The sequence below is a fragment of the Salmo salar genome, chromosome ssa09, assembly GCF_905237065.1.
Source record: "Salmo salar chromosome ssa09, Ssal_v3.1, whole genome shotgun sequence".
NCBI lineage: Eukaryota > Metazoa > Chordata > Actinopteri > Salmoniformes > Salmonidae > Salmo > Salmo salar.
In genome coordinates this window covers 124064034-124087835 of record NC_059450.1, presented here as the reverse complement: position 1 = coordinate 124087835, position 23802 = coordinate 124064034, and the positions used below count along the sequence as shown (strand labels likewise).

The following is a 23802-nucleotide window of genomic DNA, read 5'->3' as shown; positions in this document are numbered from 1 at the left end:
GTAACATTTCATACAAAATGGATCAACAAATTAATACCATACCAAATGTAACATATCATACAAAATGGATCAACAAATGAATACCATACCAAACGCAACATATCATACTAATTTGAGTGTCCTGGATTTTCGTTTACTATGTTATGTCTACCCATTACCCCTGAGTCCATGTTGTGTGAGAGTTTCTGGTCATGAGGAAAAGTAGGACGCTGCCAGCAAATTGCACATGGTGAGAAAGAATATGGGGATCAATAAATTGCCTTAAAGGTGAAATACGACAGCGCGTCAGGAAACATTGTAATTTTAACCAAATACAAATTGTCATTTGAACTAATGCCAAAACTGTACCCAAAGCGCTAGTGTCCACCTCCAAGAGTGACTCCGATAAAGTGTCAGTAGAGCGTGTTATACACGTAGCCTACTTACGCCCTGGTTTTGGGGAAACCCATCGATAAGAGGACGTCCAAATTCGATCCATATTTCACAGTACCAGGTACTTTCGGCCGGAGTCTTCGCGGGATGATTTTGCTGTAGAGATCATCTTTTGCAGCCATGATTCAGGATTCCATTGGTTTTCAGATCCAGTCTACGGTACTGTAGCGAGCGGTGGAGAAAGATAACTAATAGACTACAACCGATTATTATTGTAGCAATGTGGTCGCTAGCGCTCCCTCCTCCCCGCCCCCAGAAACTCAAATGATGTCTGCTGCTGCGTTTTGTGTATAAAAAGCAGAGTTACGTGCAGAGTGCACAGGATCTATCATGAATCTTCGCCTGTACTCTGTCAGCGACCCAAGGAGTGTCCTAATTACAGTAGCCTAATAATAATTGGCAGAGTGGCATAATAATAGCCCATTCAGTATAGCTTTGATGTTTACAATGTGTCCTCAAAACGTTAGGTTACGTTTGATTCCAAAAATAAAGGGAATTTTAGATAAAGTGAGCAATATGTAATACAGAGTAACGTTAGACCCAGCCTAATATGGTAGATTAAATAAATAAGTGAAATTAGGCTACTCACACTGCATTTGCATAATAAATTAATAAACCATATTTATTCAATGTTCATAAAAATACAAATGTGTTCAATTTATAAAATTACTCAAGCCAAGGCACAACGGTCTCATCATAATCCATTCATACAGGAAATGATGGGCTACAAATTTGTCCACATGAACAGAAAAATATAATGTGTCATCTTAGCTACAGATTTTACACTTGATTGATTATTAAGATGCCCATTATAGATAATTTAAAATCAGTCTTGGCTGTTGGTTCCAATGGTACCAGATGGGTTATATGGCACAATCACACAGAACACACAGCCAGCCTCTTGGAATGCTTTCCTCATCTCCACCTAGTGTCAAAGCAAAGACATGCACAGCATTACTACTGTATCGGTAACACTGGATTTGGATAGTCTACGTAGGTCTACAGACAGACCCGTTTATAGATGCTCAAGTAACTATCAAACTTTAGCCCTAACCCTAGGAAGCTGTGGTGTATCAAGTTAAGTCAAGTTATATAACAGAGTTGCAGTTGATAGCTTGAGCATCAATTAACCATTTATACGGGACTATCAAAATAAAGTGACCAAAGTATGAAACACAATCTCTTTTCCAATGATTCCACAGAGCATACAGTATACATTGCTGTTTAAGATGTGAAAGAATAAGTCTTACCAGTCTTACTTGGTCCAGACACAAGCCCACTACAGCACCACCACTGCCGGGTAGTTTCGCAGCTGAGCCAAACTGCATTGGCAAGCAAACACACCGAACGATAAACAAAAACTACAAAGAAACATCCTAGGAAAAGATAAGATAATCTTGGACATTTTAACTCTATACTTTACCTGTCTTGCCAGTTGCACCATCTTGAGATTGCCTGGTCCCAAACAGTCTTCTGTGTACACAGACCTATAGGACAGAGATCGTTCCAGTATTAGTGGTTTCCCGCGTGAACAATGATGTGTACTTACTGTATATCTTACTACGTAAAATCATGCTGTTCGGTGATGAAAATTAACTCTTTAGGGCCAAGAGTTTTTGCTGATCAAGCCATGTGGGTCAGGAAAATCTTCTGGCCCTATGACAGTTGCTGATCGTGTTTTATCTTTCCAAGGTCACAGATATAAAAACCCAACAACTTCATGGGAGCAAAGAGATTAACTTCCTCAAACCAATGACAGACTCAAAGGATGTCACGCTTGTCTTTACCGTCGCAGTGCAAAGTTCTCATCCATCAACTGGGCCAGCCTGCTCCAGTCCATTCCCTGCAGCGCAACCCTGTGGAGGACAAGAGAACCCAACCGTTTCATTACCAGGTAATGCTCACTTAAAGATGCACTCTCAAACGTTTGTATAATTTCAGCCAGTGGTTTTAAGTGGTGCTTACGAGCCAAAAGCGGTCCCCGTTTTTTGCGTAACTAAGTCCAATTTTGTACTACATTATCCATTTCGTATGATATATGTTACGTCCTCCAAATAAATATGATTATTTTTATATGTTACGAATTTGTTGTGCTTAAGATCCTAGATGGCTTGATTAAGCCATATCAAAGAGACACGCAATAACTTTGTGGGGGAGTATGTAGACAGAGGTTAGACGGGCAGACCAGCACCGGAGGGCTGCTGGTTCAAATCCCATGACTACCATCCACTGTTGTTGTGCCTTTGCTATCGCACCAGGGGCACTACTGCCACTGATCCTGTCAGCCTCCAAACATCTTACACAAACCTGGCTTGATCTGTGAGCGCCGCAAAAGACTTCATGGCCTCAACCACTTCAGCTTCTCCTGAAAAAAAGGAGGTGAACAGAGGGACTAAATACAGATAGAGAACAAAGTTATTCCTGTTTATTATCATCTGATTCCTCTAGCCTACAGTTTAAAATCTATGGAGTGATAATTTAATACAGGAAGTAAACTGAAATTCCAAATGGAATTGACCCCGACCTCGGTAAACATTGCTGCCTGCCAACCGAGCTTACAGTGTGTGTGTGTGTGTGTGTGTGTGTGTGTGTGTGTGTGTGTGTGTGTGTGTGTGTGTGTGTGTGTGTGTGTGTGTGTATGCATGCATGTATGTATGCATGTATGTATGTTCCTTACCGTTGAGCCAGCGCTGTCTGACGTTGCTGTGAATCCGACCAGAGTCACTGGGATCACTCAGATAAGCTAACCAGAACGGTGGCAAGCTGCTCATGTCCATAGGAATGTAATCCCCTGTGTTCAGTCAACACACAAACATCAACATGTAAAAGGTTCATTGTAAACTCAGTTTCATAATGTATACATAAATGTTCAGCTCTAGATATATGTAAGAGGATGCACACAAAGATATGCACAGGTGCCTTAAACTCGCATGCAAAACTCCCATAGCCCTAAAGAATGAATTACTTTTCAAAAATCATTATCATTAATCAATCATTAGGCTGCAGACGTGTGAAACTCATTCCATGGAGGGCTGAGTGTCTGCAGGTTTTCCTCCACCCTTGTACTTGACTGATGAATTAAGGTGTTAATTGAAAGGAAAAAACAAAAACCTCAGTGGAATGAGTCTGACATCCCTGCAGGGGTTCACAGTTGTTAAGCATTGATTGGTAACTTTTTTCTTAATTTGGCACACCGAAATTAGAGGCCATGAGTAACTTGATCAAAAAGAATGGCATCAAAAAGAAAAGAATGGCATCGATTGGCCTATAGGTGGCACTATTATAAGCAGTCTCAATTAAACCCTAATGTCCATTGTCCGGTTTGACGTAGAGACTTGACTCTTTGTATGAAGGTGTCTTTCCTCATGTTGAACAAATTTTCCTCAAGGACCCATACGGTCCAGCATAATAGATTTTCCTCCATCTTGGAAATTTTTCCTCTCATGAACCAAATTCAATATGTTGGTCCATGGTACATTTCTTAACTTAGTTTGAGAAAAGATAAGGGATTAGTTAAGAGATAGCTAGTTATTGAATAATCAGGAAATCTGATTTTATGTGTTCATTTAAATCCTTCGTAAATCTACTCCACAATGGCCTATCAATTTGAAACATTTTAGGGTCATCAAAGTCATTACTATGATGAACCATGTTAAGTTTGGCATTGATATCTTTAAAAAATAAGGAAACTATTAATACTTATTTTACTTTGTAACGCTATTGCTTAAAATCATAATAATACATCTTCTCATTGACTAAATGTCAGATTCACTCCAAATCTGGTCTTTGGACTTGTAACAATAGTCCATAAAGATTTTGAGAAATGACGTTGATGCATTCAAAGATGGCAACACTATAACAGTAGAAGCATATTAGCACATATGCTAATGTGCTACAATATGTAAAAGAAATACTTCAAAAATCTTCTTCTCATGAACCATAGGACCAAATGACACCAAATGTGGAATGAAGGCCGATGGTACGTCTTAACTAGTTTGAGAAAAGCTACAAAAGATGGCTGAGCTATTGGCAAATAAAAAAATCTGATTTCATGCGTCCACTTAAACTACTGTAAATCAACACCACAGTGGCCTATCAACTTGAAATGTGTTGTCGCTATCATGGATGTCCCTAAGATGAACCACACTGAATTCGGTATTGATATCTCATTATACAAGTCTTGAATGGTTTTGAGAAAAAAAGAATTGCATTCAAATATGGCCGCACTGTACCTATAGATTGGCATTAGCACATATGCTAATGCTATAAAATAATTTATAAATCTTCTTCTCGTGAACCATACGTCAGATTGACTCCAGATTTGATATATAGACTCAATGAATTAGCCTCTAATTAATTTGTGAATGATTAGTTGCTGCAATCAAAGTTGGGTATGCCACACCACTAGATGGCAGCATATCACACCAGGGCTATAAGAACTGAACCGATGGAAATGGGGCCATGACATTTGGTATGTAAATCTTATGTATATGTCCTTAGAAGCTGTGTGAATATGAAGTCACTGCAACCTTAGATGGCTGCACCAGACCTGTTGGTGGCACTATAGATGGCATTGGCACCTGTGGCACCAGAGGATACTAGAGCAATAACTAGTGATCAAGTGGACTTTGTCTCATGCAAATGAATGTTAGATTTGAATTATGCAGACGAACAATGTGAAATATTGTGATTAGTATATCTGTATAATCACATATTGTTGCCCTATTATGTGGTATAAATAAGAAACTGGAAGTGTACAAACATTATGAACACCTTCCTAATATTGAGTTGCACGTTCCACTTTTTCCCTCAAAACCACCTTAATTCGTTGGGACAAGGTGTCGAAAGCATTCCACAGGGATGCTGTCCCATGTTGACTCCAATGCTTCCCACAGTTGTGTCAAGTTGGCTGGATGTCCTTTGGGTGGTGGACCATTCTTGATACACATGGGAAACTGTTGAGCGTGAAGAACTCAGCAGCGTTGCAGTTCTTATCATAAACCGGTGCACCTGGAATCTACTACCATAACCCGCTCAAAGGCACTTAAATATTTTGTCCTGCCCATTCACCCTCTGAATGGCACATGTACCCAATCCATGTCTCAAAGCTTAAACATCCTTCTTTAACCGGTCTCCTCCCCTTCATCTACACTGATTGAAGTGTATTTCACAAGTGACATCAATAATGGATCATAGCTTTCACCTGGATTCACCTAGTCAGTCTATACCATGGAAAGAGCATGTGTTCTTACGGTTTTGTACACTCAGTGAATATAGTATATATATTTATAAATATTCATATATACAACTCAATACATTAAGTATGATTACCTGCTGCATTCCAAGATAACCAACCTACAGCACCAGACTTAACTTCACTTGCTCATCCTTGTAGTACTGAGAGATAAACATGGTAATGCTTTCACTGGTTGCACATAAAGGAAGATAGTTCCTACAGGATAGAGTGCTTGCTTTGTTATGAGACTGATCTTATGTCATTTCTGACATCCTGTGAACCCTGTCTGTGAACCCTGTTCATTGCTGCTCACTGCTGTATTCAGCATTATTATTTGCGTTAATATACTGGCAGTCCTTATTATGTATAGGAGTTCATAAAATATGTTTATGTGCCATAACAGCTATTGAGACTGCACATTTCAAATACCATATCCCTGTTCATCCATCAGTTGTTTGCTAAAGTCCATGTAGACCAAGCCCTCATAGACCTGCAATGAAAAGAAGAACATTTTTGTCAGAAAAACAAACTTTACAGTAACCAGGACAGTACAGTCCAGCTCGGCTCAGCTCGGCGTGGCTCAGCTTAGTAGTGTGAAAAGGGGAGTGTTGTCTTTTCATTGCTGACCTGCACAACTCTGTCCTGAAGACCAGCAGTAATGAAGAGTTCATCCGTCTCGACGTTGAGGATGAAGTTGGCCCTGGTGGGTTTGGGAAGGTCCTAGGGCAAACAGAACAAAACAACTTCAACACAGGTTGATCATTTGGCACATGATTAGAGTGAACTCCAGAGTAACATGTTCTTCTTCTTACACTTTCTGTGATGTTGTAGAATTTCATCAGACACTTCAGGGTGGCAGACACTATTGCACTGTTAGAGAAGAGAACGTTAGAAAATGGTATAAATAAACAGAAATGTAATTATGAACAAAGGGAGTTTGAGCTAGAAAAGATGACAAGACCAAAAAAGGTATAAGTATATGACTCAGAAGAAATATTGATTAGTATGTGGTTAATCTATAAAATATGGAAGAAAAATAACAGTTCACCAGGCAGCACTTACCTACTTCCAGCCAGGCCCTTCAACAAAGCAGAGAGGGGGGAAATAATAATTCAATCAGTCACTAACATTATCACTAGCCTTTTGGCCTAACATAATTGAAAACAGTATTCATATAGATCTCTCAGGGACTTTCTCAGGATACACTGTCATGAACTAGGCTCATGAGACATTTATAAGTGATATTCTTCGAGAATGAATGGGTATCATTAATTCAAATGAACAAAAACACCTACTAAATATTACAGAGTGAGCCTTTACATTTACAGACTGTAGTGTAGACACTTACCACCTGCCGAGGAATGTTGGTATCATACTTGAGAGTGAAGTTCTGCTTCGTCAAAGCGATACTGCCAAAGAAAGCATACAAGGGACTCAAATGAGCACTAACCATGTCAGAATCAGAATGTTCATCTGTAGCACCCCCCCCCACACACACACACCAGAGTTATTGAATACTCTGCATTTGCTGTTACTGGCTCCAACAACATTTTTTCTCACCCTTGTTTTGAGCAGAACTGGTAAAACTTCTTACAGGTAGCCTGGAGTAACCGTAGACCTCCCAAGTACCTGTAGATCAAAAGAATATCAATAAGGTTTGGGAATTCATCATGTAAACATCCTGCATGCATGTGTTGCATTAGGGCTTTTACACTGACCCCTCCTTACGGCTGATACAATACAGATCCTGCAAGCTTCCAAATTCAGTCGGATCATTGAGCGGATGAGGCAGAAGAACCTGAAGAAAACAGAGCAAATATATCAATCATGCCATCTTTATGGTTGAATACATTAACATTTGATCAGAGATGACACTATGGATTTTGTATTGTCCTGCCGTGTATATTAACTGGAGTAAAGCCTGACTGTTACCAGGGTCTGGCTCTCCATGAGTGTGACCTCAGCCCAGAAGTTGGAGATAGTCATGGCGATCGTTTTTCCATTGAAGCCGTCAGAAGGATTCCCCATCAGTCCAACTCTATGAGGAAGTGAAAGATGATGTTAGCTTACATTCACTGAAATGACATATCACTGAAGATAGTCCAAAAGGTAAGAGAACAACCCATCAATACTATTTTTCATAAAGTCTTTGTAGCGGTGCAATCTACCTTGCGTATGAGCGGTATGTTATAGGTTTGGCAGGGCATTGCTGTTGCTGGGCAGAATAGTGGGCAAGCCACTTGGTGTAGTCTGACAGCCCCTGTGATATCCAGAAGATAAATACATATCGTCAATATACATCATCATCAAATCACTCTTTCCAATAGAGATGGTAATCTAAATGATTGTCAATCTATTCACATGCTCTCCAGTGGAGAGTTACATATCTCATGTCATAACAACTTGACCTGAAACTTACACAATACTGACAATTAGAATATTCTGTTAATCAACAGTAGTCTGTATGGGTGGGGAAAAAAGCAACCCACCACTTGTCCAATGAGCTGGAACCCTGTGGGCAGTTTCATGCCAAACACAGGTAACTTCTGCTCATTGATGATCCACTCCTGGGTGAAAAGACAAACAGTGAGTCTCGTGATGTGAGTGTTAGTTGCTAACCAATTTGATAGATAGTACTAACGATACAGAAATAACCTGGGTTGGGGTCAATCCAGTTTTCAATTCAGAAAGTGAATTGATATTCAAATCATGACTAGAAAATCCTCATGTAAAACAACAGACAATTTTCAATTAATTAATTGAATTTCAATTCACTTCCGGAAGTCACTGAATTGAAAACTGAACTGAGCCCAAACCCAAAGATTCCCATGTTCACAGTCCTTATACTGACCCAGAACCTGCCGAAGGTCCTGTCTTGAGCTTGTGGCTGCAGGGTGAGGAAATCTGAGAGGTAAGGCAGTGTGGCTTTGCGAAGGCAGTAGAACACCACACTGGCCAGACGCAATGCTGTCACTCCGTCCTGTGGCTTCTCAAGGAAGCGAGATATCCTGAAATACACAGAGATACCCAGTCTTTTAGACTTTTCTGTTGGTGGCAAATTACCCATACAGTGATCAAATGGGAGTACTGTTATCAACAATATACTGGCATCAAGATAAGTTCTGCCAAAGATTATTTTTCCTGTTGCCTACCTGTGGGTCTCAGGGCATACCTCCACTATACCCCTGGAGCTGCTCTTCTCTCCCTCCTCTAGCTCATAGTATATGGCCAACTCTCCAGGCTAAGTCAAATAGAGAGATACTAACATGTAAACTAACATGTAAACAAACCTACTCTGCTATGAGCGTGGTTACAGTTTCTCAGAGGTGAGGTATATGTTGTTATTCACCAGAAGGAGCACATATGTTATCTTACCTTGGACCTGAAGAAGCGGAGAACCTGAGCAATATCAAAGTTCTGGTCTGCACAGAGCATATCGCCTGCAATCTGTCCACAAACACGTTGTTTGAAAAATAATCCCCACACAATGGAACATTTCAATCCACACAGTTAGGAAATTATAAAATGATAATGAAGTGACATCTAGGATCAGTGCCGTGCCGTACCACCATGATATCGTCTTGCAGCTTGCGGCTGTGGATGGCGAGCTCCAGGTCAGCCACTGCTCCTAGCCGGCCCTCAAGGGTTGTGCTGCCGTCGTTCACTACATTCTCCACAGGGAAATCATTGGCCGTTGCCCAGCGCTCATAGTGCTTATACCTGGAATGGGAGACATATAGGGGAACAGCTAAGCAGTAACTGGTATATAAAATCAATCATTCCCAGCTCATAGGACAACAACTCCCAATACAATTGGCTTAAATGTAAATACATGGGAGGCAGGATCAGTTCAGTCTGCTATGATGAAATACAGCAAGTGTCAACACTGTTACTACATGTTACTGTACTTACTTGTCTGCGTTTGTGACCAGATAGACCTCACTGAACAACTGCCGCCTGGAAAGAAATACATACAGTGCATTTGGAAAGTACTCAGACCCCTTGACTTTTTCCATATTTTGTTACGTTACAGCCTGATTCTAAAATGGATGAAATAGTTGTTGTCCCCTCAATCTACACACAACAGCCCATAATGACAAAGCAAAAAACATTTTTTGAAATGTTTGCTAATTTATGAAAAAAATAAGAAATATTACATTTAAATAAGAATTCAGACCCTTTACTCAGTACTTTAATGAAGCACCTTTGGCAGCAATTACAGCCTAGAGTCTTCTTGGGTATGACGCTACAAGCTTGGCACACCTGTATTTGGGGAGTTTCTCCCATTCTTCTCTGCAGATCCTCTCGAGCTCTGTCAGGTTGGATGGGGAGCATTCCTGCACAGCTATTTTCAGGTCTCTCCAGAGACGTTTGATCGGGTTCAAGTCCAAGCTCTGGCTGGGCCACTCAAGGAAATTCAGAGACTTGTCCCGAAGCGACACCTGCATTGTCTTGGCTGTGTGCTTAGGGTTGTTGTTCTGTTGGAAGGTGAACCTTCACCCTAATCTGAGGCCCTGAGCGCTCTGGAGCAGGTTTTCATCAAGGATCTCTCTGTACTTTGCTCCGTTCATCTTTGCATCAATCCTGACTAGTCTCCCGGTCCCTGCCACTGAAAAACATCCCCACAGCATGATTCTGCTACTACTTTGTTTCACCGTAGGGATGGTGCCAAGTTTCCTCCAGACGTGACGCTTGTTTCTCATGGTATGAGAGTCTTTAGGTGCCTTTTGGCAAACTCCAAGCGGGCTGTCATGTGCCTTTTACTGAGGAGTGGCTTCCGTCTGGCCACTCTACCATAAAAAGACCTGATTGATGGAGTGCTGCAGAGATGGTTGTCCTTCTGGAAGGTTCTCCCATCTCCACAGAGGAACTCCAAAGCTCTGTCAGAGTGACCATCGGGTTCTTGGACACCTCCCTGACCAAGGCCAGTTGCTCAGTTTGGCCGGGCGGCCAGCGTCTTGGAAGTATTGGAGGTTCCAAACTTCTTCCATTTAAGAATGGTGGAGGCCACTGTGTTCTGGGGACCTTCAATGCTGCAGAAGTGTTTTGGTACCCTTCCCTAGATCTGTGCCTCGACACAATCCTGTCTCGGAGCTCTACGGAGAATTCCTTCAACCTCATGGCTTGGTTTTTGCTCTAACGTGCACTGTAAACTGTGACAGGTGTATATAGACAGGTGTGTGCCTTTCCAAATCATGTCCAATCAATTGAATTTACCACAGGTATACTATGATCAAGTTGAAGAAACATCTCAAGGATTTCTATTTGTCATTATGGGGTATTGTGTGTAGAATGCTGAGGATTTTTTTTTATTTTATCCATTTTAGAATAAGGCTGTAACATAACAAAATGTGGAAAAGGTCAAAGGGTCTGAATACTTTCCAAAGGCACTGTATTCCAAAGTTAAAGGTATTTAATAATGTAATTATGTCAACTGGGACTGAGTATAAGACATGTTGTACAGGAAAACTGTAAGGGCAGTCGACAGTCATTCATTTGACTGATTACTCACGTGTTCACCGTCTCCCACCAGAAGTCCAGGATTTTCTTTCCTCCTATCCCAGGCAACAATGCCTTTGGCACCCCAGTCAGCTGTCCATACAAACCAGTGACATCATTCTAGAGAAATCACAAATAAGGAGCCAAGGGATGTGGGTTTGGAAGTTGTTGCACACCGTAGAACTTTATTTACTCCTCTTAAAATAATATTCTCCAAAATATGTTGATACTTGGACATACTTCAGCAGGCCTATAGCATAGTGACCAGTTATCTCTCTCTCTCTCGCTCACACACACAGCTCAGCCTGCCCTACAGTCATAAAGGTGAATAGGGAAAAAAAGAGACTTACAGTGCATTCAGAAAGTATTCAGACCCGTTCCCTTTTTCCACATTGTGTTATGTTACAGATCTAGGGAAGGGTACCAAAACATATCTGCAGCATTGAAGGTCCTGAAGAACACAGTGGCCTCCATAATTCCTAAATGGAAGAAGTTTGGAACTATCTAGACTCCTCCTAGCGCCGGTCGCCCGGCCAAACTGAACAATCGGGGGAGAAGGGTCTTGGTCAGGGAGGTGACCAAAAACCCGATGGTCACTCTGACAGAGCTCCAGAGTTCCTCTGTGGAGATGGGAGAACCTTCCAGGACAACCATCTCTGCAGCACTCCACCAATTAGGCCTTTATTGTAGAGTGGCCAGAAGGAAGCCACTCCTCAGTAAAAGGCACATGACAGCCCGCTTGGAGTTTGCCAAAAGGCACCTAAAGGACTGTCAGAACAACAGAAACAAGATTCTCTGTTCTGATGAAACCAAGATTGAACTCTTTGGCCTGAATGCCAAGCATCACGTCTGGAGGAAACATGGTACCATCCCTTAGGTGAAGCATGGTGGTGGCAGCATCATGCTGTGGGGATGTTTTTCAGCGGCAGGGACTGGGAGACTAGTCAGGATCGAGGGAAAGATGAACGGAGCAAAGTACAGAGAGATCCTTGATGAAAACTTGCTCCAGAGCGCTCAGGACCTCAGACCTATACATTTGCAAATTTCAACAACAAAACATTTTGCTTTGTGTTTATGGGGTATTGTGTGTAGATTGTTTTTTCCCCTCACCAATGTAATCCATTTTTAAATAAGGCAGAAACGTAACAAAATGTGGAAAAATTCAATGGGTCTGAAAACTTTGAATGCACTGTATATAACACTCCAAGACTGACTGAACGTTGTGTCATCGAGCATCCCTTTTTCTTCCTGAGAAAACGTTCAGGAATAAACTACATCTTTCAATTATTTTGGTAGTTAGTCTACCTTGTTCGGCGGTAAGTCTGATTTGCATTTGGTATTATTTAAGTGCAGTGTATGTTTTTGTGTGCATTGACCTGCTTGTGTTGTGAAATTAACCATGTAAGTTATACGACCTCTGCACCCAAACCTCGTCTGCTCACATAAACAACTTACCTTTATCTGAGTTTCTAGAACAGTGCCGTGGCCAGCTACCAATAAAATGCAGATCATTTTCTTGGCCCTTGTCTTATTCGCGTGTAAACGACATCAAATACCTTGGTTTATGCGATTCGGTACAATAAATAGTAAAATTGTTTACCATACAATTTCACGTTGAACTGTGACGACAGGACTGCGACACTGTAGCCTCATTCTTAAAGCGCCAGTATCTCCGAATGATGACCCCCTGCCGGCGAGTTCACATAAACTGCATGCACTCAGGAAACAGTAAAACTATTGAAAATATAGTTAGTACATCCATATTACTCGTAAATTTGTTTTATAAAAAATTCTAATGACAATCATACATTATGTAATAGGTTAGCCAATGATTAAATGAAAACTCAATGATACCACTGATGTTCTTAGTAGATTCAACCACCCGAGCCTGTTCACCCCACTATCATCCAGAAGGCGAGGTCAGTACAGGTACATCAAAGCTGGGCCCGGGACTGAAAAACAGCTTCTATCTCAAGGCCATCAGACTGTTAAACAGCCATCACTAGCACATTAGAGGCTGCTGCCTATAGGCATAGACTAGGAATCACTGGCCACTTTAAGGAATGTAACACTAGTCACTTTAATAATGTTAACATATCTGGCACTCATCTCATATGTATTATACTGTATTCTATCCTATTCTATGGTATCTTTGTCACTTAATGTTTACATAACTGACATTACTCATCTCATGTGTATATACTGTTTTCTATACTATTCTACAGTATCTCATTCACTTAATAATGCTTACATATCTCATATATATACTGTTTTTTTCTATACTATTCTACTGTATCTTAGTCCGTTCCGCTCTGACGTCGCTCATCCATATGTAGTCTTAATTCATTCCTACTTAGATTTGTGTGTATATGTTGTGTAATTTGATAGATATTAGATACTTCTGCACCGTTGGAGCTAGAAGCACAAGCATTTCGCTACACCCGCAATAACATCTGCTAATCATGTGTATGTGACCAATAAAATTTGATTTGATTCAATAAGTAAACTAAACAGAAAGCTCTCAATCCCATGAAGTTTTTCCACTCAAATATGAAGTTCCATCATAATTTATCAATACAAAGATCCTTTATTACAATATTTATCATTATAATACATTTCCCGCTGACAAGTTTAGAAAAACAAAGTTCTGAGTCATTTCTGCAAGTGGGAACATCTGATACTCTAGATGTGTCAAATGTATTTTGAAACCTATACTAAGAGTTATATATATATATATATATATATATATATATATATATATAACACACACACCTGATACAACAAAGCACAATTGTGTCAAAAAGGTAAAAAAGCTAAACAATTATGTACATAACAGCTGAAGAGCTGCGGGAAGAATCTTTACTTACAAGAGCGAACAAGGTTTTCCTTATGTAAAATATGGCCATTTAATGACCTATCTTGCAAACTCCTTCAGACTGATTTCGTAGTGAAGTTTTTGTAGTGAGAATTTTCTTTTAGTTTGAGGTCCAAAGTTCCATTCCTCCACTGAGATATTCTCCCCTGACTACCCTTGCTGCTCCTCACTGAGGGTCTGCGCTTGCTGCTCCAACAATGCCATTCTGTCGCAGCTGGTTCCTCAGAATCTGGTTCTTGGATTTCCAGTCTTCTACCTGTGCAAAATTAGATGAGAAAAGCAGCTCAAACAGCCTATTATTACATCTGATGCATGGATTTTCATGAAAAGTTGTTGGCATTTTGGTTTGGTATTTTGTTTGCAAGTTACATTTTCAACATGTTTGAGGGGTACAGTTTGAGCACGACGAGGTGCAGAACCCCTAACCTCGAGCGCTTTATAAATAGTTAATAAGTTGTTGTTTGGATGCGAGGTGATTTGTACAGTCATGGCCAAAAGTTTAGAGAATGACACAAATATTAATTTTCACAAAGTTTGCTGCTTCAGTGTCTTTAGATATTTTTGTCAGATGTTACTTTGGAATACTGAAGTATAATTACAAGCATTTCATAAGTGGCAAAGGCTTTTATTGACAATTACATGAAGTTGATGCAAAGAGTCAATATTTGCAGTGTTGACCCTTCTTTTTCAAGACCTCTGCAATCCGCCCTGGCATGCTGTCAATTAACTTCTGGGCCACATCCTGGCTGATGGCAGCCCATTCTTGCATAATCAATGCTTGGAGTTTGTTTGTCCACCCGCCTCTTGAGGATTGACCACAAGTCCTCAATGGGATTAAGGTCTGGGGAGTTTCCTGGCCATGGACCCAAAATATCGATATTTTGTTCCTCGAGCCACTTAGTTATCACTTTTGCCTTATGGCAAGGTGCTCCATCATGCTGGAAAAGGCATTGTTCGTCACCAAACTGTTCCTGGATGGTTGGGAGAAGTTGCTCTCGGAGGATGTGTTGGTACCATTCTTTATTCATGGATGTATTCTTAGGCAAAATTGTGAGTGAGCCCACTCCCTTGGCTGAGAAGCAACCCCACACATGAATGGTCTCAGGATGCTTTACTGTTGGCATGACACAGGACTGACGGTAGCGCTCACCTTGTCTTCTCCGGACAAGCTTTTTTCCAGATGCCCTAAACAATCGGAAGGGGGATTCATCAGAGAAAATGACTTTACCCCAGTCCTCAGCAGTCCAATCCCTGTACCTTTTGCAGAATATCAGTCTGTCCCTGATGTTTTTCCTGGAGAGAAGTGGCTTCTTTGCTGCCCTTCTTGACACCAGGCCATCCTCCAAAAGTCTTCGCCTCACTGTGCGTGCAGATGCACTCAAACCTGCCTGCTGCCATTCTTGAGCAAGCTCTGTACTGGTGGTGCCCCGATCCCACAGCTGAATCAACTTTAGGAGATGGTCCTGGCGCTTGCTGGACTTTCTTGGGCGCCCTGAAGCCTTCTTCACAACAATTGAACCGCTCTCCTTGAAGTTCTTGATGATGCAATAAATGGTTGATTTAGGTGCAATCTTACTGGCAGCAATATCCTTGCCTGTGAAGCCCTTTTTGTGAAAAGCAATGATGACGGCACGTGTTTCCTTGCAGGTAACCATGATTGACAGAGGAAGAACAATGTTTCCAAGCACCACCCTCCTTTTGAAGCTTCCAGTCTGTTATTCGAACTCAATCAGCATGACAGAGTGATCTCCAGCCTTGTCCTCGTCAACACTCACACCTGTGTTAACGAGAGAATCACTGACATGATGTCAGCTGGTCCTTTTGTAGCAGGGCTGAAATGCAGTGGACATTTTTAGGGGGGGGATTCAGTTCATTTGCATGGCAAAGAGGGACTTTGCAATTAATTGCAATTCATCTGATCACTCTTCATACCATTCTGGAGTATATGCAAATTACCATCATACAAACTGAGGCAGCAGACTTTGTGAAAATTTATATTTGTGTCATTCTCAAAACCTTTGGCCACAACTGTAGATCAGTGACGCTGCGCAGTCCGACTACAATGTAGTCAAATCTCAAATAAATGTTTTCTGTGGTTCTGTGTGATTGCATACGATTAGTGTTGCAGTAAGTAGGTGAACAGGATTGATAGCACAAAAATCTCTCACTCACTAATCCTACAGCCTGATCATCAAAATCAGAACCCATTACAAAGCGTGAACGAATTAAAGTAGGCTGCGTTTACACAGGCAGCCCAATTCAGATCTTTTCCCACTTTTTGGTATTTTGACCAATTAGCTCTTTCTACAATAATTGGGCAAAATATCAGAATTGTGTAAACACAATCATAGTTTCTTACCTCTTGCCTCAGTAGTTGGTTGTCCATTCTGAGCCTATCCAGGGTGCTTAGGTCATCCCCCAGTCTGAGGTTGTTCTGCCGAAGCTCCTGGATATAGTCACAGGCTTTGGAGAGGATCCCACCTTTACTCTGGACCAAAACACAAAGACTGTCACCCTCTCCCATGTAGAGCCAGGAGGTCTTTCCTGAGAATGTGTTCTGACAAGAAAAAAACTCTTGGTACTCCTTTTTATAGCTACGTTTTTTCTGGTCAGGTGACATGGTCAGTAAAAACTCCTGGCCATACCCATGAGATTTGACAGTGATCCATTTTATGGTGATACTGACCTCATTGCTGATACTGACCTGCCCTGACTTGGTAGGGTCAATGTTGCAGTCTGGGATGGTCTTAGAGAGCGTGACGATCCAGTTGTTGATCTTGTCCCTACGTCTACGTTCAACTTGAAGACAAATTACACAATAACAAATTTGAGTAGGTAGGCAGGGCAACATATGATTCTGTGCACATCGTGACATCCAAATCCAACTAGCATTTAAGAGACATTTCATATGAAGTATTGTATGATGGGTATCTAGGTCTCACCCTCGTTGTGCTGGGCTCGTCTTTTGTCATCTCTAGAAGTGCGTGGGACCTCTGATTTTCTACAAGACACAATTAGTATAGACATGAATAAACAGATATTACCATGAAAACTGTTGGCATACACAGCATACACCCATATGTGCAGCTAAAACCGTAACAAGGCTAACTAAAATCCCAACACAAAGAAACTCATGAATGGACACAGGACAGTGTGACTAACTAGTATGGTAACTGTGATGACTCTCCTGGCTTCTCAAGTCCAGTACCTACTGTACTGATAAAAATGGCAGCTTACGTGTTGTGAGGTTGTGTGCGAGGTGCAATGGACCTCTGGTTGGCTCCCGTCAGCACTTCCTGGGGGGACATCATCACGTACAACTGCCCTGAAACAAAGAAGTCCCTCGCTTCCTTCAATCCAAATTGTCAATATACAGTACCAGTCAAAGGTTTGGACACACCTACTCATTTAAGGGTTTTTCTTTATTTTTACTATTTTCCACATTGTAGAATAATAGTGAAGACATCAACACTATGAAATAACACATACGGAATCATGTAGTAACCAAAAAGAGTGTTAAACAAATAAAAAAATATGTTATATGAGATTCTTCAAAGTAGCCACCCTTTGCTTTGATGACAGCTTTGCTTTGAGAGAATGCCAACATTTACATTACATTTAAGTCATTTAGCAGACGCTCTTATCCAGAGCGACTTACAAATTGGTGGATTCACCTTAAGATATCCAGTGGAACAACCACTTTACAATAGTGCATCTAAATCTTTTAAGGGGGGGTGTTAGAAGGATTACTTTATCCTATCCTAGGTAGGATAAAGTAATCCTTCTAACACCCCCCCCCTTAAAAGATAGCGTCTGCTAAATGACTTAAATGTAATGTAAATGTTGGCATTCTCTCAACCAGCTTCATGAGGTTGTCACCTGGAATGCATTTCAATTAATAGGTGTGCCTTGTTAAAAGTTAATTTGTGGAATTTCTTTCCTTAATGCATTTGAGCCAATCAGTTGTGTTGTGACATGGTAGGGTTGGTATACAGAAGATAGTCCTATTTGGTAAAAGACCTATTTGGTAAAAGACCAAGTCTATATTATGTCCATATTTGACTGGTACTCTAACTGTATCAATATCAAATGGCAATCAAAATGGAAAGTAAATTGGAAATAAATGCCCAACCTGATGGAACATAGAAATAGAATCTATTCATTCTATCTAGTAATTCTATGTGATTGAGTCTCCATCTCCTCACCAGTGGGAGTGCTCTGACTTAGATGTGTATCAGATGCCTGCACCACGCTGGTTACCATGGTGCCTGGTGAAGCATCAGCGATGGTTGCAGGGTAGTAGGTGTAATGCGTCTCAGTGCCGTCCCCCTCCAACCCCTCGGACTGAGAGTACAAAGCCTACAGCAAGAGGACACCTTTGTCAGTGTTGAATAACAATCGAAACTGTATACAGTGAGTAGTAGAGGAATAGAATAGAGTAGATCATCTTTGCTATCCCAGATTAAAAACAATGCTATGTTTGATTTACAGAATACGAACTTAATCAAATACTACAAGCCTGGTGGGCAAAACTGGTTGAAATGTACGTAATTACAACCAAAAACAGGTTGAAATTACTTATTTTGACATAATTTCAACCAGTGTTTCCAGCTGGGAGGGCCCCAAGTCCTGCTCGTATAAATTCTCACCTGGGTCACAGGCTGTGTGGCTGCAGGAAATCCAGTTAGCACACTGACCGCTGTGGCTCCATCACTTTGAGCCTCCAACTGTCCATCAGACACCTGGATAACTCTGTATGTCACCTTTAGCAAAAGAAAACACACATGTTTGTTGAGCGAAACATGAAATCGGTCATTAGTAATGACAGAAGACTGAGCCTTAGAAAACCTTGGATGGGCATTGGCTGGGCTCAGAGCTCCAGCTCAGGGACTTCGGCTAGATCTAGTGAGCCCTGTACAGTATACTTTCCCCAACTGTACCTGCCCACCGGGAGGGTAGTACAGCTCCCCTACCTGCCCCCCAGCTCCCTCCGTCTTGAATAGATACTTTATGGGATGCTCTGAGGAGAAGGTGGCGGCAGACTGAATGGTGGCGATGGCAGCTGATGGGTCATCTGCTGTAGCCACTGCACCTGGTAGAGAAAAAAAAAATCAGAATACAGTCTCTATAATATCAGCAAGAAAATACTATGGGTGTCTTGTCTTCTGATGTTTTGCGGGTCGTTATTTCCTTTCTACGTGACATTACCTTCTTCAATGACATGTGCACTTTCATCCGGGTCTGGGCTTTTCTGTTGACTACATAACAAAATGAGAAGCACAATGTTAATACACAGTAACAAATATACAGTAACACACCGCTCTTTCAACTTGTGCTAGAATATGACCATCCAGCCCAACACTCAAATTCATTACAACAAATCATGTGGAAGTAGCTTTGGTTCAAATTAATTATGTTTAAATCAATGCATTGTTAGCTCACCCCTTCATTTTCACAGACAGTGTCAACTGGAAAGAGAATCTCCTTCATTCACCCGGGAGCTAAACAGGCTTGAGGAAAAAGGTCAAGTTGGTAATCTTTTGGGGAAAACAAACTAGGCTATAGATACCCAATCACAAACCTGAAACCTCTGATTTCCAAAAATTGGTACTGGCTCGGCGTGTATCCATCTAGAAAGCCTTCAAGGGACCAGCTATACCGTATGTTTGATTGGAGTGATAACAGTACTCTTTAGGCCCCTTCAGTAGTTACAGTCGATGTTGCCCGCTACAATGTAGCCGCGAGCTTGGAACCTCAATCAGCAAATAACTACTGTTACCCTGTAACTTTCCAGATCAGTTCATTGCCGAAGACGTCATGCAAACAGCTGCAGCTAAATGTCAAAATTCGAAATCCAGCGTGCTAAAGTAGTAGTTAACCAACACACATACTGATATTTAATTGTATAAGTTACGAATATGTAGCAAGCTGCATTATTCCAGCGGTTCCTTCAAGCTGCGACGGGTCAGTTCAACAAAGCACCTTCGCTATAGCTAGCTGCTACTAGCTAATGTTGTGAATTAACGTAAACTAGCTATTTAGCCAGTAATAAAGCCAGGCAAATGTCGAACATTTGGCATTTGTATAACGCAGCTTGAAACATTTAATTTTATAGAGAATACAGTCTTTGTACAATAGCTACATACAAGATCGGAATATTTAACTTACCGTGCAATTGGCCTCTCCCCAGTTTGTCAACATTACTGGCTGTCTGTGCCAATGACTGTGTATGGTCTGCGCATGTACAACATTTTAGGTGCGCTTAATTTACCTCGCCTGGCGCGCTCATTGAGCAGATTTGGCCTCTTTACCATGCCACTGCTCCTCGGAACTGCGCCTGTTAAAATAAATCAAACAGATCTAGTGTTGTGGCCATCTTTACCGGGCTTCATCAACTGTGCAGATCTTGGATCAGCATTCTAACCACACCCCTGATATAAATCAGAAGGAGACACAATATATAACCGATCCTGAATCTGGGACCGTGGGCAAGTAGCCTACATTAGAAGTTATTTTGGCCGAAGGGGTTCACTGTTTCACAACTTTGTATCATAGACAGTTATGTGAAAGTGAATCTAAATTCCCAAACAAATGATGCCTGCGTGCACCGTAACTCTTGTCTTGTTTTGTCGTACTCTCTATTTTCCCGCTCAATGCCCATAAAGTGAGGAAAATATGACTGGCGAGTTTACAGTTATCTAGCTACTTAAACATTTTTTTTTAAAATATGGATTGTTTTATTTAGAAGTGGTAGCTATAAATCATAGAAGGCGACACATTAAAACCGAGCTGGATCTGGGACAGTGGGGAGGTAGGCTACATTAACTAAACGTTATTTTTGGCCAAAGGGGTTCACTAAATTCCCAAACGAACGATACCTGGTATGCATACACTATAAACTCTTGTTTTGTTGTAGTCTTCATTTTCCCACTCAATATAATCAAAGGTTCGCTACAGTGATGAAAAAGTGACTGGCAAAACGCTGGACGGCGCCCGTGGTTCGAACCCCTTTGCAGAGGTAGAGGACGTTTCTGATAGAGAAAGTGTTCGAAGTAACCACTGAGCTACACCAGCGCAATATTTCGCATGGGAAATTCGTTTATTATACATAAACCGCGATGATGTCAACATCCTGTTGCAATGCATTGTATATGCTACTCCATGTTTAAACATGTTTAGCAAGAATGTGATTCAGAAAACAAAATGTGAGTCTTTGAACTATCGAACGTAATCTATTTTATAAAATGTATGTTACTCCATACATGTCTTCATAATGCTTGTTGTGGATTGTTGTCTCATGCATGTATATTATCAGTGGCAGTTCTAGCTTGTATGGCTCCCTGGGCGAACCCCCCCCCCCTTCACCATTCTGCACTAACTCATTTTTATTCAGACATTTGGAACAACACAAATAAATAATCATAACATTTAAAACTATATAAATATAAAAATGTACATATAAATAAGACTCATAAATATAAAAAAGAAGTAACAAAGACAAATAGAAACAAATTTGTGTTGATTTGGCTCTCGAACGTAAATACATTACCCATCTCCCAACACTGTCAACCAAGAGTCAAGACTCAACCAATTCACCTTGGTGGTGTGCAGACTGGTTATATATTATTCTTAACCATTTCGCACAAACCAGAAAAAAATGCAACAATATGTCTGTGAAACTATATATTCACAGTATTATGAATGAATTGTGGTTTATTTGGTACCATTTGGTAGTGTGAGTGATTTTACTAATTGCATTAGTACTGTACAAAGTTAGAGGTGCGCTATTTGATAGATTCCCCCGCTACCCCTACCTCGGGCTTCCAGTGGGGAGACCTGAGGTCAACCAAACCCCCTCCCCATCTTGTACTTCTGAGTGGGAGACCTTCCCAGGCAGTAGCCTGCCTAGCTCACAAACTAGAATCAGGGCGCCCACTCCGACAAGGTTAGTTGACCCACAGTCCCACACGGTGACATGATACCATTTTGAAAAGAAGGTTGACGATATCCGATCCTCGTTTGCTAAGTCAAATGACACCGCTGGTCCTGCTCACACTGCCCTACCCTGTGCTTTGACCTCTTTCTCCCCTCTCTCTCCAGATGAAATCTCGCGTCTTGTGACGGCCGGCCGCCCAACAACCTGCCCACTTGACCCTATCCCCTCCTCTCTTCTCCAGACCATTTCCGGAGACCTTCTCCCCTTCCTCACCTCGCTCATCAACTCATCCTTGACCGCTGGCTACGTCCCTTCCGTCTTCAAGAGAGCGAGAGTTGCACCCCTTCTGAAAAAACCTACACTCGATCCCTCCGATGTCAACAACTACAGACCAGTATCCCTTCTTTCTTTTCTCTCCAAAACTCTTGAACGTGCCGTCCTTGGCCAGCTCTCCTGCTATCTCTCTCAGAATGACCTTCTTGATCCTAATCAGTCAGGTTTCAAGACTGGGCATTCAACTGAGACTGCTCTTCTCTGTGTCACGGAGGCTCTCCGCACTGCTAAAGCTAACTCTCTCTCCTCTGCTCTCATCCTTCTAGACCTATCTGCTGCCTTTGATACTGTGAACCATCAGATCCTCCTCTCCACCCTCTCCGAGTTGGGCATCTCCGGCGCGGCCCACGCTTGGATTGCGTCCTACCTGACAGGTCGCTCCTACCAGGTGGCGTGGCGAGAATCTGTCTCCGCACCATGCGCTCTCACCACTGGTGTCCCCCAGGGCTCTGTTCTAGGCCCTCTCCTATTCTCGCTATACACCAAGTCACTTGGCTCTGTCATATCCTCACATGGCCTCTCCTATCATTGCTATGCAGACGACACACAATTAATCTTCACCTTTCCCCCTTCTGATAACTAGGCGGCGAATCGCATCTCTGCATGTCTGTCAGACATATCAGTGTGGATGACGGATCACCAGCTCAAGCTGAACCTCGGCAAGACGGAGTTGCTCTTCCTCCCGGGGAAGGACTGCCCGTTCCATGATCTCGCCATCACGGTTGACAACTCCCTTGTGTCCTCCTCCCAGAGTGCTAAGAACCTTGGCGTGATCCTGGACAACACCCTGTCGTTCTCCACTAACATCAAGGCGGTGACCCGATCCTGTAGGTTCATGCTCTACAACATTCGCAGAGTACGACCCTGCCTCACATAGGAAGCGGCGCAGGTCCTAATCCAGGCACTTGTCATCTCCCGTCTGGATTACTGCAACTCGCTGTTGGCTGGGCTCCCTGCCTGTGCCATTAAACCCCTACAACTCATCCAGAACGCCGCAGCCCGTCTGGTGTTCAACCTTCCCAAGTTCTCTCACGTCACCCCGCTCCTCCGCTCTCTCCACTGGCTTCCAGTTGAAGCTCGCATCCGCTACAAGACCATGGTGATTGCCTACGGAGCTGTGAAGGGAACGGCACCTCCATACCTTCAGGCTCTGATCAGGCCCTACACCCAAACAAGGGCACTGCGTTCATCCACCTCTGGCCTGTTGGCCCCCCTACCTCTGAGGAAGCACAGTTCCCGCTCAGCCCAGTCAAAACTGTTCGCTGCTCTGGCACCCCAATGGTGGAACAAGCTCCCTCACGACGCCAGGACAGCGGAGTCAATCACCACCTTCCGGAGACACCTGACACCCCACCTCTTTAAGGAATACCTAGGATAGGATAAAGTAATCCTTCTAACCCCCCTCTAAAAGATTTAGATGCACTATTGTAAAGTGGTTGTTCCACTGGATATCATAAGGTGAATGCACCAATTTGTAAGTCGCTCTGGATA

At 42.1% G+C, this 23802-nt stretch overlaps 3 protein-coding genes across 8 annotated transcripts in view; all 3 read right to left on the bottom strand.

Annotated features, from left to right (window-relative positions):
* Positions 1-785, bottom strand: part of LOC106612542 (ubiquitin-associated and SH3 domain-containing protein B-like) — a 48084-nt gene extending 47299 nt beyond the window's left edge. Inside the window, exon 1 of the mRNA XM_014213775.2 lies at positions 427-785. Within this exon, the coding sequence (XP_014069250.2) occupies positions 427-554 (128 nt within the window). The 5' untranslated portion in view covers positions 555-785. The remainder of the gene's footprint in view (positions 1-426) is intronic.
* A 251-nt stretch (positions 786-1036) lies between these two features.
* Positions 1037-12856, bottom strand: gkup (glucuronokinase with putative uridyl pyrophosphorylase). Of its 3 annotated transcripts, XM_014213779.2 has the most exons (23): positions 12623-12856; positions 11181-11287; positions 9581-9625; positions 9235-9388; positions 9044-9115; positions 8821-8909; positions 8520-8676; positions 8158-8235; positions 7837-7928; positions 7601-7706; positions 7387-7466; positions 7229-7297; positions 7017-7077; positions 6731-6747; positions 6481-6538; positions 6296-6388; positions 6098-6158; positions 3110-3223; positions 2740-2797; positions 2220-2288; positions 1856-1919; positions 1683-1754; positions 1037-1357 (listed from the first exon to the last, which is right to left on the bottom strand). In XM_014213779.2, the coding sequence occupies exons 1-23, from the start codon at positions 12677-12679 to the stop codon at positions 1259-1261; spliced, it is 1872 nt and encodes a 623-aa protein (XP_014069254.2). In that variant the 5' UTR covers positions 12680-12856; the 3' UTR covers positions 1037-1258. The 3 variants fall into 3 exon arrangements, with proteins under 3 accessions (XP_014069254.2, XP_014069255.2, XP_014069256.2); XM_014213780.2 differs by lacking the exon at positions 11181-11287 and having other exon boundaries at positions 12623-12831; XM_014213781.2 differs by lacking the exons at positions 9581-9625; positions 11181-11287 and having other exon boundaries at positions 12623-12831.
* Positions 12857-13734: 878 nt separating this feature from the next.
* Positions 13735-20421, bottom strand: LOC106612551 (upstream stimulatory factor 1). Of its 4 annotated transcripts, none has more exons than XM_014213793.2 (11): positions 20211-20421; positions 19485-19552; positions 19251-19300; positions 18983-19134; positions 18692-18805; positions 18248-18401; positions 17280-17367; positions 16985-17043; positions 16729-16841; positions 16402-16530; positions 13735-14298 (listed from the first exon to the last, which is right to left on the bottom strand). In XM_014213793.2, the coding sequence occupies exons 2-11, from the start codon at positions 19490-19492 to the stop codon at positions 14209-14211; spliced, it is 957 nt and encodes a 318-aa protein (XP_014069268.1). In that variant the 5' UTR covers positions 19493-19552; positions 20211-20421; the 3' UTR covers positions 13735-14208. The 4 variants fall into 4 exon arrangements, with proteins under 4 accessions (XP_014069268.1, XP_014069269.1, XP_014069270.1 ...); XM_014213794.2 differs by having other exon boundaries at positions 16747-16841; XM_014213795.2 differs by having other exon boundaries at positions 19016-19134.
* Between the last annotated feature and the right edge of the window lie 3381 nt (positions 20422-23802).